The sequence below is a fragment of the Rousettus aegyptiacus genome, unplaced genomic scaffold (genome assembly GCF_014176215.1).
Source record: "Rousettus aegyptiacus isolate mRouAeg1 unplaced genomic scaffold, mRouAeg1.p scaffold_m13_p_3, whole genome shotgun sequence".
NCBI classification, from domain to species: Eukaryota; Metazoa; Chordata; class Mammalia; order Chiroptera; family Pteropodidae; genus Rousettus; species Rousettus aegyptiacus.
In genome coordinates this window covers 105,707,492-105,722,836 of record NW_023416306.1, presented here as the reverse complement: position 1 = coordinate 105,722,836, position 15,345 = coordinate 105,707,492, and the positions used below count along the sequence as shown (strand labels likewise).

Here is a 15,345-nt window from a genome sequence, read left to right as displayed (position 1 = left end):
TGGGAACATTCCAGGGACTCTGCCTCCCACACTCTAGCCAAAAGACAAAATGATGCTTCAAAGATAGAGATTTCAAGTATTTAGTATTTTATATATCAAACTAATGGAAACTTGTGAGTAAAATACGTTCTCACACTGAAAATTTGGGCTTAAACAACCAGTTTTTAAGGTAGAACGTTAAAATAGCCATTGGACTGTAGAACCACATTTAATTGTGTGATTATTTAGGAAAGAAAAAAAAAGCCATACCACTTTGAAAGTATTTGAAGACAAGTAGCAGGACTATATTATGGTATTTTGGACCCAGAAACTAGTTTCAGGAATAAAAATTTTACAGGCAGCCAAGAGATTTTAGAATTATTTTCAAGGATGTTCACTGGAAAATGAAGGTATTCAGAACCACAACTATTGATGATTAAGCTAGAAAATTTCATGTCCATTGTAAGTACATGATTTAAGGAGAAAACAAGTAGATAAAAATATGTAATCAACCTATGACATCAAATAAAAATTTTAGAACAAATGTTCATAATGTGCCATTTTTGCAATTGTTTACCCCTTCTAAGGAGATTTCAAATCTAGCCCTTTGTGGCTTCAAGGGTTGCTTGTCTGTTCATAGAAACTTTTGTTGTACAATCTGGAATGAGCTTGATTTTACTCTGAGACATTATTGTGAACTAGGATATAAACAAGGCTCAATAGGAAATTTTAGATCTTAAAGAAAAGCTGAGAAATTTGGCTCAAAAAATGGAACAGATTGAAACAATTTTTACCAAAGGAATATGAGACAGTAAAGGAAATTGATTCAGAAGAAGACGACTAGTATCATTTTGAAAAGCTAGCTATGAAGCACAAGGTGTGCAGTTCTTGTTATAACGATTGAGTGTGCTGCTATAATGCGAAAACATGTGCCAGGCTGATAAAAGTAGTTTCCTGGATTTTAAAATGATGGTGACACTGTCTTATACTGAGCTGCATGTGAAAGAGATTTTCTCCCCTAAAAATTGTACCAAAACCAGTGGGAGAAACAGACCAACCAAAGGGCATTAGGAGTTTCATGCTTAGGAATAACATACATTTTAAGTTTTGAAATGCCTCCTATGATTAAAGTGTTAAGGAAAAAAAAAAAAAGAAAGAAAGAAAAGAAGCAAAACATTAAGGAAGTTAGAAATTTAGTATACTTTCTAAATGCCATTTACCAAAAAGAAATTCTGCTAAACTAATTTACAGTATGCAACCATGGTAGCTAAGTAGATTAAGTATTACATCTGGGTTTCCCATGACTGGGTTACCTTATAATGCAACAGATAATTCTGGAATGGATACTTTTCTTGAGCAACTAATTTATTGGTACCTTCATATGATTAATAATGAGAGGCTGTATGGATGGGGAGCCCATTAGGATCATACAGATCAGGGGTTACTTACTCATATGTCTGCAGGAGCCAGGCAGATAAGCAACGTGTGAAGGGCACAGAGGAAAGAATGGTAGGGATTGTGACAAACTAAGGAGAGAATACACTGAATAAAGGAGCAGCCATCACTCAGTTCCAACCAATTGCTGCCTTGTGGGAATGGAAGCCCAGGGGTAACAGATCTTCTGATTATTCATAAAAACCTTAGAAACCCAGCTCTTTGTATACAATATCCAGATTTTTATGTGAAATATCCTAAACTGTCAATGTTGGCAACCAGTTATTTGTAACAGTTTATTATTCTTACAGAGGAATTGTATAAAAAATAGAAAGTATTTCAATTTATACAAAAATAGAAGGCCAACAACAAAAAAGCTTATTTTTACCAGAGAGTACCACCATTAACACCTTAGTGCATATCCTTTCAGATCTTTTTTCATAAATATATAGACATTTTCAAAACAAAATATGATTACCCTGTATTTGGAACTGGCATTTTGTTAATGATTTTGACCTTTCCATTTTAACAAATTTGCACCTCATGTAAACCCATATTAAAAATTTTCTAATTGACCCCAGTTATCTTTTATAGCAACTTATTTAAACTAATAGGGAATCAAAGACCATGTATTATATTGTTATTATATACCTTGAGTCTCTTTAATCTGGCAGTTTTGCCTTTTTAAAAAAATCACACTAACTTGCTCAGAGTGGGCCAGTTGCCCTGTAGAATCTCACCTCCTTGATTTGTCCAGTTGTTTTCTCCTAGTGTTTGTTTCTCTATCCCCAGTATTTCCTGTAATTATATCTAATATTTCTTTTTGGGGTGAGGAGCAACTAGAATATTTGCTAGGTTGGGTTGAGTTATATAATTGCCTTACTTATTGGTTAGTGATACTAAGACCCATTCTAGGATATAGGTGATGACAGTCCGATACCTCCAACATACAGTTAGTTACATTTCTGCCCTGAAGACTGTAAACTGTGTTATTTGGCACCATATGAATATCCTGTTGTCTACTAACCATTTCACCTATGGTTTTTAACACCAATTAATAATCTTTGCAAGAATAAATAATTTTATTAAAGTTTGCAAAACATTTTTCAAATTCTGTCATTCTTTCTGTATTTATTAACTGGTGTTTTTCCCTCCTCAACTAGTGTTCAAATTGATATTATAAAAAAATCCTTGCCAGTGGGCCAAACTCAATGCATGGGGGTGGGGGTGGGGGGCGCAGGATTTAGCCTTCGGGCCTTGACTTTCTGATCTACAATCTAAGCCTAACAGTCTCACCCATCATCTGTACCTTGCAGCATTAAGTCTATTGTTTGTAACACTCAATTACTTTGCACTTGTTGACATGTTGCTTGCAGTCTTCTCAAGGCATTTTATGTATTTGTCTCCCTGGCTAGACTGTGACCTCCTCAAGGGCAGGGACTTTCCTGCCATATATTTCCTTTGCTTCTAATGTGCTTTTCAAGATACTTTGGCTACCGCTAATTCTAATTAACAAAAAAAGCACTAATAAGAACTAAACGTTTTCATTATTGTTTTTTTGTGTTCCTTGGCTTTCCCACTAAAACTTTCCCTAAATATCTATCATAATGAAGTGCTTATCTCATTTATAGTTTACTTGAGCCCTGGGAGTCCCAGTGATGAGGTGGGAAGGAAGAGGGAAAATAAGCTCTTAATTGGTCTTCAAGAATTAGAAGTCATTTTCTAGCTGTGTGACCTTGGGTAAGTCCCTTCGACACTCTTTTTTTTTTTCATTCAGTAAAATAGGTGAATGGATTGTCTCTAAAATCATACCCCACTTGGCTCTAAGTGTCCTGGATACAAGCCTAAACAGTACATTTTAATATATGTCTTTTAACCCATTTCTCCCTGTTTGGATAGCACCTTGGTTCCCTTCACATAGGTCAGCAGTATCTTTTTAAAAAGTTTTTTTTTAAATTTATTATTATTTATGCCTATAGCACCTGATCTTCCTAGGTGGTCTCCCATCCAAGTACTAACCAGGCCCGACGCTGCTTAGCTTCACAAAACCAGACATTGGGCTTGTTCAGGGTGGCATGGCCATAGACCATGTACAGTGGCTCCACTGGGACATGAACCCAGAACCTGTATATAAAATAGACATGCTAACCGCTACACTATGGAACCACGTCCAGCAGTATCCTTTCTCAGCTTAGGTGACAATACTCACAATGGACAGAATTTGCCTCTGATGACTCTCCTACCATCACAGTTCGACTGGTCTAATCTACACATCCAAGTAACAATTTGTTCATTTTTCCAAGGTCAATCTTTAGTCCTTTACAACTAGAGTCAAATGTGGCTATTCCAAGAGCCCTATGCAAGCAATTGTCACAGCAGAGACCCAGTCTTAGGTCTTCCTTGCTGCAAGGGAGGAGAGCATGGAGAGGGCTTTGATTGGTTAGACCCTTGTCCGTGTTGTGGAGCCTCACCATTAGGGCTCTGAATGACCCCAGGCCAGCTGAGGTATGGATCTAAAAAAACACACGAGATAAAAAATGCTTTATTTTACCTTGCTTTTTCCAATCCTATTATCTGAGTCCTAGTAGTCTCCTTCCCCTTTGTATTCCCTGCTGCATAGGTACAACCTCAAGGACCTCATCCAACTGGCTTTATGTGCCTGGAATTAGCTCTTTCTCTACCTCCTCCTCAGCTGAGGACAGTCTCCAGCTTCATTATAAACAGGATCTTACCATATCCCTGGCCTTGAGAACTCCAGATGGTGAAGGGGAAAACAGATCCCTAAGAAAGCAGAGAGAGAACCGCCACCGGCCTCATTCTTGATAAACCATATTCAGGCCTGTTAGCAAACAGGGCTAGACAGAGAAAATAGTATCTTCTGTGAAAGCTTCACCCATTCATTCTATGACTATAATCTGAAGAAAAACAAAATGGACCCAGAATTCTTCCATGTTCTCCCTTACCCCATTTCAGGCCTAGTGGCTGTTGATGAAAATCGGGTGGTGAGTTGCCAGACATGGTCTACCTGTTACTGTATCCTTGGCAGCACCCTATGAATCTTTCACTTTCGACTGTAAATATTAAATAGGACTATTAAGGATGAGCAATCTCCCAGTGAATAAGAGGAAGAGAAACTCTTGCGATTCAGGGTACACTTGGGAGCCTGTCAGTGATGATGTGGGGCGATGGGCTGCTATTCTGCCATGGCCTGCCTTCCCTGGGCTTGTCCTCATCGGATGTTAGCAATGATTTCCCTCAGAAAGGAAAGAATAGCCCCACTGGCAAGAACAGTCTTGGGTGCCAAGTGAGCATAGACTTAGGAAGGAATCAGAATTTAGCAGCAGATGGTAGTCAAAATCAGAGTAAGAAACAAAGGGTCAGAATAACAGAGTGGACAAGACCCCCAAGGGTAACTGAAGGGATAGATGTAAAGATATACATGCTTCTCTGGATTTCCCAGGCCTGGAGCACCCTGGTGAGAAAATTTCTCAGTCACAGAGTCTTCGTATTCACTTATTTAATAACAATAGTGTAGAAGAAGTAATCTAGTTGAAGAACAAGTAATCTAGTATCAGAACATTTATTCCTCCAAAAAAGTGCATTCTCCATTCTGGCGGTCAGTGGTATGAATCCACACTCTTACTCTCACTTATAATCTCACTCAGAGTCTTCTTCTATGCAATTCCCAGGTTGGCTGGCATAGTTATCTTAGAATAAACCCTAAATGTGGAATTTCTGTTCTCAGGAGTTCTCATTTCCAGTATGAAACTCTATGTGACAGAAAATGACTAAAGATAAAAGATTATCTGATTAATTTGTCTAAAACCAATTTACCCAGAGACAATTAGTCTAAGATATTTATCAAATCTGCAGCATTTTCAAAAGGATTTAGCAGATTCACCCTTTCACATGTTATTGCTGTTGTCTGTATAATCTTGAATTGTTAGTCAAAGGAATATGCCACATACCTGTTCACTGGTTTAGAATATATTGGCATTTTAACAGCAGGAATATAGAAGTTAGACCAAAGTATAAAAATCATACTGAACTTCGTGACATTTTTTCAAGGCATCTAATTTGTAAAGGAATATTGGATTAAGAAACAGAAAAAAATGATACGTGAAATGTCTGTACCAATTATATTTATTGCTAGAAACTTTAAGCTCTTTGAAGAAGTGTTTGAAAAGTAGATAACATAGAAAGATATCCATAAAGGTAGAAAGCAATCTCATCATTTACAAAGTGCTGCAAATTTGATAAATTTGTTGCTGGTAATAACTCAGAAGTATTCTTGGATGGATATAAATCCTTGAACTACCCAAAGCACAACAAAAAAAGAATAGAATACCTAAATGGCTAAAAAAAAAAAAAAAAAATACCCAAAAGGGATCTGAGCTTTTGGCAAAATGGTCATTAGGTGGAAGGAACTTTAAGCACACAAGTTTTCAGTTTTCAGCTAAAAGATCTATCTTTAGGTGAACCAATTTCAGCCAAATTGAATAGAAGAACCAAGTCAAAGTTTTTTGCCCCTCTGGTGCTCCAAAACCTCAGAGTTTGGAGGTTGTAGTGAATGAAATCCTGGATCCCTCTGAAAGGTAGCAGCTCTGGAATGGTGAGCTACTGCTAGGGAACCAATTGTAAGAGTGACCTGAGAAGAAGAGAATATGCGTGTATGTGTGTATGAATGTGCCCATGGGTCCATATATTGTGCTGGAGGGCTCAGTGCATTTACACCTGGGAGTGTGTAGGGAGTATGGATAGCCTGAAGCTTCCTAGACATCTCCCCTAGAAATTCCACACCTAGAGACCCACTCATTACCTCCTCCCCCAGCTAAGAAGAGGAACCATGTACAGGCACCCAGCTAGTCTCCCTAGACCCACGTTGAGTCCCTGAGAAACAGGCAATATAGGCAGCAGGCCTACCCAGAGCTGGTCTCCATTCCCAGAAGAGGGGTGAGAAGCTCTCTTAGTCTTTAGAGAGAAGTGGCCAAGAAATAACTCATTAATAAGGTCTACCTCTTCATCCAGATACAGAAATAAGATACTATGGTATGGTAAGAACTTGGCTGACCCCATATGTGACCCCATGAGTGGGGTACAAGAATCAGGAGCTTCCACGATGTCCTCTCTTCTATAATCCAGAACCAAAACATTGCTGGACTTCCACACAAATGTATACTGGAGATGAAGACTAGGCTCAGACCTTTAGAATGTATTAGAACCCACCTGCGTGTGAATTAGTATATGCCACAACACAGGTTACACATGTGAAAAGAAGGCCAGTCACCCTCCTCCTCCACAATCCATTTGGAATGTCATGATCTTTGGGTCTCTGGCCCTTCCCCAGAGGACTCTTCCGCTAGGCCTGTGGAGTACATTCTTTGCCGTAGCTGGCCTCAGAGGGGCCCACTGGCCAGAGGAATTTGTCAACAGTGGTGACTATGCTCAGATATAGTTGGCAGGAGGCTGTCGAGCATTGAGCCGCTGCATGTGACAGCCATGGCAGAGCAAGTGCCCGTCCAGGGGGAAGCAGCAGCAGCCTTCCTCATCACTCAGCTGCATCCGGCAATCCTGCAGAAGAAGAACATCAAGTTCACCTCAGCCCAGGCACATCAGAGATCTTGGGAGTCTGCCCTGCTCAATACCAGACTTCTAACTACCGGAAGAAAGGGGCTAGAAGGGATGGACTCCCAGAAGAGAAACCTGAGGAAATATCTCAGCTGGACACCAGGTGTCGCTGCTACAGCAGAAATAATGAGAGGCTTCCATTTCCAGTGGATATCAGGCCTTTTATAGTTTTAGGAATCTTGACTCCAGGAAGCTAGATTCACAAATGACTAAACAAGCAGCACCAGAGAGAGTGGCTGGAGGACAGGTCAGCACACTTTCCTATTGCTTCATGCCCCATCCCTCTCCTATTGACTCCTGCAGTTCTAGGACTCCTCTGACCCTGTTACAATTCTCCTCCAGGAGCACTGCAACACTCACCTCACAATGGTAGCACTCGAAGTGATAATCTCGGTCCATAGATATCACCCTCACAATGTCCTCACAGCCCTGAAATAATGCAGACCCACCATGAGGATGAGAGCAACATGACAACCCCAACTCCACCCTCCTCTTCATAGGCTCCCCTCCCACCCCAAAAGGAAGATTATACAAAGGCTTTCATAGCCTCTCTGCAAACATCTGTCGGTTTCAAATGTCCTTTGTAAATTCAACTGGAATTTCCCTCTCCCCTTCCTTGACTCCAGAGGCTCTGACCTTACCTACCTGGCCCAGCTGTGGCAGAAGCAGAAGGAAGGGAAAGGGGCAGGCAGCATACATAAAGTAGGCTAAAATGGGGACAAGGAGATTCAATAGGATCTAGTTCCTTATTGGCTTTTGGCTTCTCTCCCTAGGCACACCCTCAGCACACACAGCATAAATCATTTCTGACCCCTTCCTGTCAGTCCTGAGGATTCTTTCCACCTTTTTTCAACCCCTATATCTAGGATATGGTGACCCTGACTTCAAAGAGTCTCCTCCTCTGGAGTAGAAGAGAAGAGATGGGGCCTGGGCCCAGTGAGCCTGTCAGACATGTCCAGGCCCGGATGTTAGGGTCAGGGTGGTGACCCCGAGAACACAGTCACACGGGAATCTTTGCTGAGTACATTCCTTAGCACTATCGCCTCCCAAGGAAGGCCAGGCAGCGTGTCCCCATCCCTTCCCTAGAGGCAGCAGCACTGGCTGCCCTGCAAAAGAACCAAACATACTGACCTCTGAGGGGAGGATAGGTTGGCCACAGGCTGCACACTTAGGAGCATAATTTCTGAAAGAGATGGCAGAAATGATGTGAAGTTGAGAAATCCCTGAGCCCAGTTCTATACCACACCGCAAGGGGTGAACTCACTTGTGGTAGTCGGTGACACAGTACACTTGGTTGGAGAAGTCAACTGTGAAGGGGATGCCATCCAGACACTTGTTGCACACGATGCATCGGAAGCAGCCTGGGTGATAGGACTTCCCCATTGCCTGTAGGATCTGGCTCATGGAGTGGGAGGAGAATTAGGCCCCATCTCATCCTGGCTCTCCAGCTACACACGATGTTCCCTGCTGCTCAAACTCATCCAACCCCCTGCTATTCTCCCAGAACAATGCGGGGGATTCTGAGGGGACCAGGGAGTCTTAAAATAGAGGCAGAAACCCTGAATAAAGGTCTTAGAGAGTATCCAGGCTAGTAGTTCTCAGCCCTAGCTGCATAATACGATCATCTGGGGAGATTTTAAAGCCCATCAAAGCCTGGGTACCACCTCAGAAGTATCCATCACAGTCTCCAGTGATGAACCAGCACTGGTGTTTTTCTTTACTTCTCAGATGACCTGGGCTGCCAGGACTGAGAACCACTAATATAAACCAATCCCTCTTTCTTACAGAAAACTGAGTTCCAGCTGATCCTAGCCAGAAAGGGGATTAAGACCCAGAACCCCACACTCCTAGCTCAAGTGGAGGACTAGGCTGTGTGTGAAGAATCAAGGAGGATCACAGAGGACTAGGGATGGCAGAATTAGGAGTCAGGACTTTATCCCAGAGGCAGAGGGAGTCCAATGTGAACAGCTGTCTGGGAGGAATGAGATGAAAGTGATTCATCTGGTGACAGGTGTCCTCCCCTACCTTTTTTCAGTACCCATTTAGCCCCTGATTCCACCCCGTAGCCCCTCACCATCACAGAGTCACTGCTGAAGACATTTTTCTTACCTTCTCCAAAATCAAGTGACCACAGACACAGCATTTCTCAGCTGCTTCCTGAAACCCTGAAAACTAGGGACCAAGGGAGGATGTTACAAGCTGAGAATGACCTGATGGTCGGAACCCCAATGAGCCACCAAGAAAGGGGGTCCCAGTGTGGGAGCCAATTTCAAGACCAAGGGACCCCTTTCACTCACCAGATAATCTTCCTCACAGTACACAGAGCCATTGACGCTGTAGAAAGCCTTGCAGCGCAAAGTTCGCCCTAGAAGCAGCAGAGAAGGGGCTGGAGCCTACCCCAGGGTTCAGGAACAGGGCTTCCCTACTCAAGGGCCGATGCTCTCCAATGTTGTGTGGTATATTTAAATCTGGACTTTAGTGCTTATCCTCCTAACTGCTGTCTGTCCTTGTTACCCACACGAAAATCCCATCTGATGCAATTCTATTTTGCCTTAGTCTCATTTCTGCAACCTTTCCCTATCCTCTGCTCACTGTTCCTTCAGCTCCTGCCTCAACAGTTTTCTATGACCCTGCTCTAAACTAGTACCTTCTCCAGTGCCTGGTACATGGGAAGCCACCTAAGGAAGCAAAACCAATCTGAGGTACATGGTAAAGAAGCTCTGAACAAGGTGCTGTACAATGTGTATAGAGATGATCACAGTGGCACAGGTCTTGCCCTCTGGGACCTTTCAACTTAAAAGCCTCTGCTGAGCATAGCTTTCCTGCTCTCCTAGCCCTGTCTATCTCCCTCCAGGAATAGGTTCTACGAAGGTCAGGACCTATTGGAGTTACTGCAGGGGACAAAGTGCTTTGTTTGGGAGCAAAGTCAGTCCCCTTTCCTGCTGTACAAGGCTGCTTTCCCAAGCTTAGAGCAAACTCAGAGTCTCCGGGACCAGAGGCCACCCAGGATCATCTGTGGGCAGACAAGGCAGGACCATTTCCCATGTAACCAACACCCAGGAACTGCTCCAGGGTGTCTAAATTGTCAGGGATGGGGGAGGACTAAGACCAGGGCAAAGAATGGGCAAGTTTCCCACCTCTGCCCTCTTCTCATCAAAATCTCCACTTCTAGCTCTGCCCAGTGATTTAGAAAGCTGCTTAGAAACTTATGAGATACAGGAGAGTACAGAGAGAAAGAGATATACCTGGAAGGGTCCCTATAAACAGGACAGACAGATAGATGAACCAAAAGAGAACCACCAGAGGCTAGGGGGTGAGAGAAAAGCTGAGTGCTGGAGTCAGACAGGCAGAGATAGGAGATTAAAGGTTTAGCAAAGGAATCAGAGTGGGGAAGCAGTGGGGAGGGCTGTGGAGTTAAGGCCTCTGGGAGCAGGTCCCCCTCCCCCACTCCCAGGGCCTCAGGCCTCCTGAGCTAACAGCGGGCATTCCTGGAGTGTGATGTCATCAGCCTGGCATGGCCCGGTGGCCTGCACTCTAGTGAGGTGGCTGAACTCTGACCAGCCAAGAGAAAACCCTCCTCTCCACCCCCCACAGATCCCCACTCCCCTAGCCCACCCCCACCCTTCCCACATTCCAGTCTTTCACTGTCGCCCCAGGCAACTCCACTGCCCAAGACCAAACCCCACCAAGGAGAGGCTGGAGGGCCGGGCTGGAGTCCAGGCTGGGCAAGCAGAGAGGCAGAAGAAAGAGGGGGGAACATAGGGGAGGAAAGAGGCTGAAGTGAGGGAAGACCCAACATGGGGGTAGGAGAGCCAGGTAGATCATAGAGAGGGGAAGCAAGAAAGCAGGTGGGGCAGCAGTGGATGTCCAGACACATGGTGGGAACAGCTGCTCTGTGAGCAATGAAGAGGCACAGGCTCTGTTCCTGTTTCCCTAGGCACTTGTAAGTGTGTATGTGTATGTGCAGTGCTTGAGGCCTCCAGCCCTGGTCCAGATCTGGGGGCAGCAACTCACCACAGGAGCAGCAAACAAAGCACTGGGTGTGGTAGAGGCTGTCCAGGGCCTGGCAAGCATTGCTTTGCCCATAGATGCCTTTGTTGCACTTGATACAGGTACCTGAGGGGAGAGAAGATATTGTCGGCATCACACCCTACTCCCCCAACTCAAAACCAGGGATTCCCAGTCTTTCCTGTGTCAGAGAACCATCAGTCAGAGCCTCCCTTTGATGTGCTCCCTTCGGGGAAAAAGAGGATAATGAGAAATGGGATGCAGTAAGCAAGGTCTTGGCTGAGTAAATCCATTCTTGTTTATTGATTAACCTACTCAGATAATTTCTGAGCATCTGTTTTGGACCTAGCAAAAATTATTGTGCCCAATACTGTGGAAAACTTGAGAAAAGTCAAAGATATAGTCCATGGTCTTCAAATGCTTACTTTCTGTTGGAGAAAAAAAACTAAACAGGCAAAGTGTGATTTCTTTTGCACTGTGTGGCACAAATAGAGGTACCAGTCCATAAGGGCCTAGCATCAGGCTCACAAAAACTCACCAGAGAAAGCAGGCCAGGGCCAGAAAGCCTCTTTGGGACCCATTTCCCCATCTGTAAAATGAGCTGCTATTTAGCTACAGAATAACTTCTCACTGCTCTGCAACTCCAGGCTCCCAAAGATAGAAAGAGGATCTGGCTCAGCAGTGGGCCGTGTACAGAGGGGACCATGTGAGCATGACTCCTGTGGGGAGGTGGCTGCTGAGAATGCAGGGTGTGTTCCCAGGAAGGTTGCATAGGAAGAGGGGGAAGGGTGGCAGAACCCCTAATATCTCCCTGTCATCTTCTATCATGGGAAGGACAGAGCTGAACTGCTTTTCCCCAACATCCTCCTTAAAATACATACTCCTGGCTCTGGCACACACCTTTCCTGGGTGTGTTCTTCCCTCCTTCCACTCCCCAATTCCAGGCCCATGAGTGAAGGTGAGGACCTGTCTTTGGGGAGCAGATCCCAACGGGCCTGCCTCACCCCGCCCCACCTCTCCCTCTCACACTGCCACACTCCTTGCCTGTTAGGGCCCATCCCAGTCTTTGCCCAAGGGCTTGGGAGCCCGTGCAGCAGCTGCGGCAATTGATGGGCCCAGGCCTGTCCTGCTCCCACCCTCTGGCAGCTGGGTAAGGTTGTAGCCAAGGAAGAGGGCCCCTACTAGGGGCAGGAGTAGAAGGATACAGTAAGGCTGGTGGTTCTATCAGAGGAGGCAACCTGACCCCCAGGGAGAAGAGACCCCCACTTCTGGGGTCAAAATGTGGCCTCCCCATGAGAGTGGAGATCTGCCCCAAGTTTGCCATGTCAAGGAGCCCTATCAGAGCTATTTCTCTGGAAAGCCTTGAACATTATGGGAAGACAAGATTAAACTGCTCAGGCATGTCTGCCTCACCTCCTCCAACCCAGGATATCCACACCTAGGTTCTTTCTGCCATTTTATTGCACTGTCTCTGAGCTCTTTTTTCATTTTGGTACTGATAGTGAGCCAAAGAGACTTCTTTCTACCCAACAGCCATTTCTCCTGGGCTTCAGAAAGAAACTGCAAAAAAGATCCTGTTACTTAGTCTCCCTTGACCAAAGCATCATCTGCTCTGGGCTTTCCTCTCTAAAGAATAGATAGTTGAAAGGATGGTGGGATTGCATTAAACCAGGCAGTGCCTTTCCAGCCTGCAGCCCTGCTAACTCTGTACCCCCTTCCTAACCTTCTCTCCCTGGTAGGGTTTTCCTCCCTATTCACATTTCTAGCCATAGAATTCTATAGAGCATGGAGTACAGGGAAGGAATATGGATGGTGAGAAAGGTGAGGGTTGTGAAGAGGTCCACAACCCTGAGAGTGGGACTCTCCACCTCTTTTTGTTCTTTCTATCACAATCAGATTAGTATTTCTTTATAGAGTGAAGTAGTGCCTGTGGGTCTCAGCTAAAAAATATTTCAAGGCCTAGATATCCCAATAGCGGAGACATAATCAATCAATACTTCTTGAAGTTAATGGCGTGTGGGAGTGCGACAATGACCAGGTGTCCTTGACAGCCACAAAAAAGAGACTACGTCTAGCCTGAATTTTGGGCAGGTTATAGCCAGAATTGAAGGCAGTTACAAAGGGTTGTTATCTATCCAGGGGAGATGGTGTCCCGGTGGTCATGGCTTATGCTCTGACTTTTCGGAAGATAGGGAAAATAGAAGCTGACACCGCTGGTCTTCACTTAAATGTCCTCGCACACACGGAGCCAGAAGGACTGCGGCAAGCCAGCAATAGGGTCCCTGCTTTCCGTTCCAAAGCGCTTCATTCTCACTTCCAGGCTTCGTTTACCCACCTCTCGGCGTGTGTTAGGAAGCAGTATCCTCCCCCCTTCCGCCGCACCCTACCCCTCCGCCCAGCGCCGCGCGGCCGGCCCCGCCCGCGGGCACCTGGAGCGCCGGGACAGGAGCCGGCACGCACGCTGCCTGCCCGCCCCGATCCCCCCCGCGCATTCTCCGAATTCCTGCGGGAGGAGCCTGGCCGGGGTGGGGGGGCTGCGCCCAGAAGCCTGCTGGGGCACCGCCGCCAAGGGGGGTGCAAGATGAGGGATGCTCTCATTGCCCCCAATGTCCCCTTCCTTACGAGGCCTGCTACTACGAAAACCATGCCTCTAAACTTGGGGAACTGGGACTCACGAGATAACCAGGAGGTTAAAGTTTGGCAGGAATAAGACGCCCTTAGTCCATTTGAAACCCAGTAGAAGGGGACATTCCTCTAGCCTCTCTTTTAGCTCCGTGTCTCCAGCTCTGAAATACCGGCGCCAGCAATTTGGGCCGTCGGGGCAGTGAGGAACAAAATACGGTGACGAGTCCCTTCCTGTCCCTAATTACTTTTCTCACTCACCGAAGTAGTCCTCTCTGGCCTCCGGCTCCCGCATCCGGGCTCGGGCGGCCTCCGGAACGAACGGACCCGGCGGTTCCTCGAGACCCGACGGCTCAATCCCCGAGGGCTCCCCGCGGGCGCAGACCTCTCGCCCACCCGTGCCCACCGTCAGGCGCAGCAACGCTGTTAGCTCATCCTGGTATCGGGCGCCCGCAGCGCAGTCCCCGTAGCCGGTCACCGAGTGTCGTCCAGGTTGCGCCCCTCGTCTCTCCAAGGGCCCTGCCGCTCCCACTGCTGCCCCGGCTAGAGCTCCGGGACTGCCTAGGGCCGGGGGATACGAGTGGCGGCTTTCCTGGCAGCCGAACACCGCGGGCCGATGAGCGCACAGTCGGTCCAGGGCAGCGTGGAGCTCCGGGTAGGCGGACGGCATCCCTCCAGGGGGATAACCCGCCGGAGCTCCGGCCAGGGGTGGGCCAAAGAGGCATGGCCCAGCGGGCAGGGGACTGCCGTGGCGCTGGTCGTAGCCCATGCTGATGCCGCTGGTACGATTGCTGCAGGGTCGGCTACCTCCGGCTCCGCCAGCCCCCGCCCCGTCCAGGAGCAGGCTGCCTCGGGGGCTGGACGGCTTGCTCGCGTCGCTGGCTGAGCTACTGGCGAAACTGGAGCGGGGGCTTAGGGCTGGGGCTGTGGTCTCCAGCCGAAAGTCGGGGGGCAATGACTGAGGTAGAGGCAAAGCCCGGGTGAGAGGCAGCCCCCCGGGAAAGGAGCCTTCGTAGCGCTGCGTCTCAAAGGAGCCGCGCGGGTTCCGCTCAGCGTCCAGGGGGCCGTGCTCCCGGGCTGGCTCCAATGGCTCATCCCCAGGTCCCCCAGTAGCTCCACGGGGCCCTGATTTCCTAGGTCCCCCCGACCCACTCAGGTGCCCCTTGCCCGGCCCGGGGGTCCCATCAGACCCAGACCGGCTAGATTCACCCTTTCTGCGGCCGAATTTAGCGCTGCCGGAGTCCGAGAGTCTTAACTTCTCCAGCAGGCGACTGGCTTTCTCCCCTAAACGCTCCATGCCCTCGGGCCTGGGGCCTCCAGCCCCCTCCCAGCCCGGCACCCTGCAGCGTCTCGGCGACCGCTTCTCTTTCCTTGCGGCGGGTCTCCGGTTCCCCAGGGGCACAGGGTAGGCACACGGGTTTAGCGGGCGGCCCGGATACCCGGCGCCAAAAATCCCACAGCATCCCCCAACGAGAGGGGCTGCGTCCCCCCGCGCATCAGGAATTGAGAAGGGATAGAAGGGCCTACGGCCACGGCTGTCCGGTCCGCAGGTCTATCTGTTCTTGCGTTGACCAGCTCTGCTGCCCCACGCTCCCCGGGCCCAGCCCCCGCCCCCCTCACGCTCAAACTCAACACCGACGAGAACTTCTCTCCCAAACTTTTGTCTGCCTGGCC

General features: G+C 47.4%; 1 protein-coding gene across 1 annotated transcript; it reads right to left on the bottom strand.

The window, feature by feature from the left end:
• Nucleotides 1-5,538: 5,538 nt before the first annotated feature.
• Nucleotides 5,539-15,277, bottom strand: AJUBA (ajuba LIM protein). The gene is made up of 8 exons (XM_016120607.2): nt 13,933-15,277; nt 11,056-11,157; nt 9,339-9,406; nt 9,151-9,213; nt 8,306-8,436; nt 8,173-8,224; nt 7,402-7,470; nt 5,539-6,984 (listed from the first exon to the last, which is right to left on the bottom strand). Exons 1-8 carry the CDS (start codon nt 14,966-14,968, stop codon nt 6,859-6,861), a joined length of 1,647 nt encoding a protein of 548 aa, XP_015976093.1. The 5' UTR covers nt 14,969-15,277; the 3' UTR covers nt 5,539-6,858.
• Nucleotides 15,278-15,345: the final 68 nt, after the last annotated feature.

Coding starts and splice junctions, on each gene's coding strand:
- AJUBA (XM_016120607.2), bottom strand. CDS start 14,968: ATGGAGCGTTTAGGGGAGAAAGCCAGTCGCCTGCTGGAGAAGTTAAGA. Junction 9,214..9,338: donor ACTGTGAGGAAGATTATCTG/GTGAGTGAAAGG, acceptor CTTGGTCCCTAG/TTTTCAGGGTTTCAGGAAGC. Junction 7,471..8,172: donor AACCTATCCTCCCCTCAGAG/GTCAGTATGTTT, acceptor GCATTATTTCAG/GGCTGTGAGGACATTGTGAG.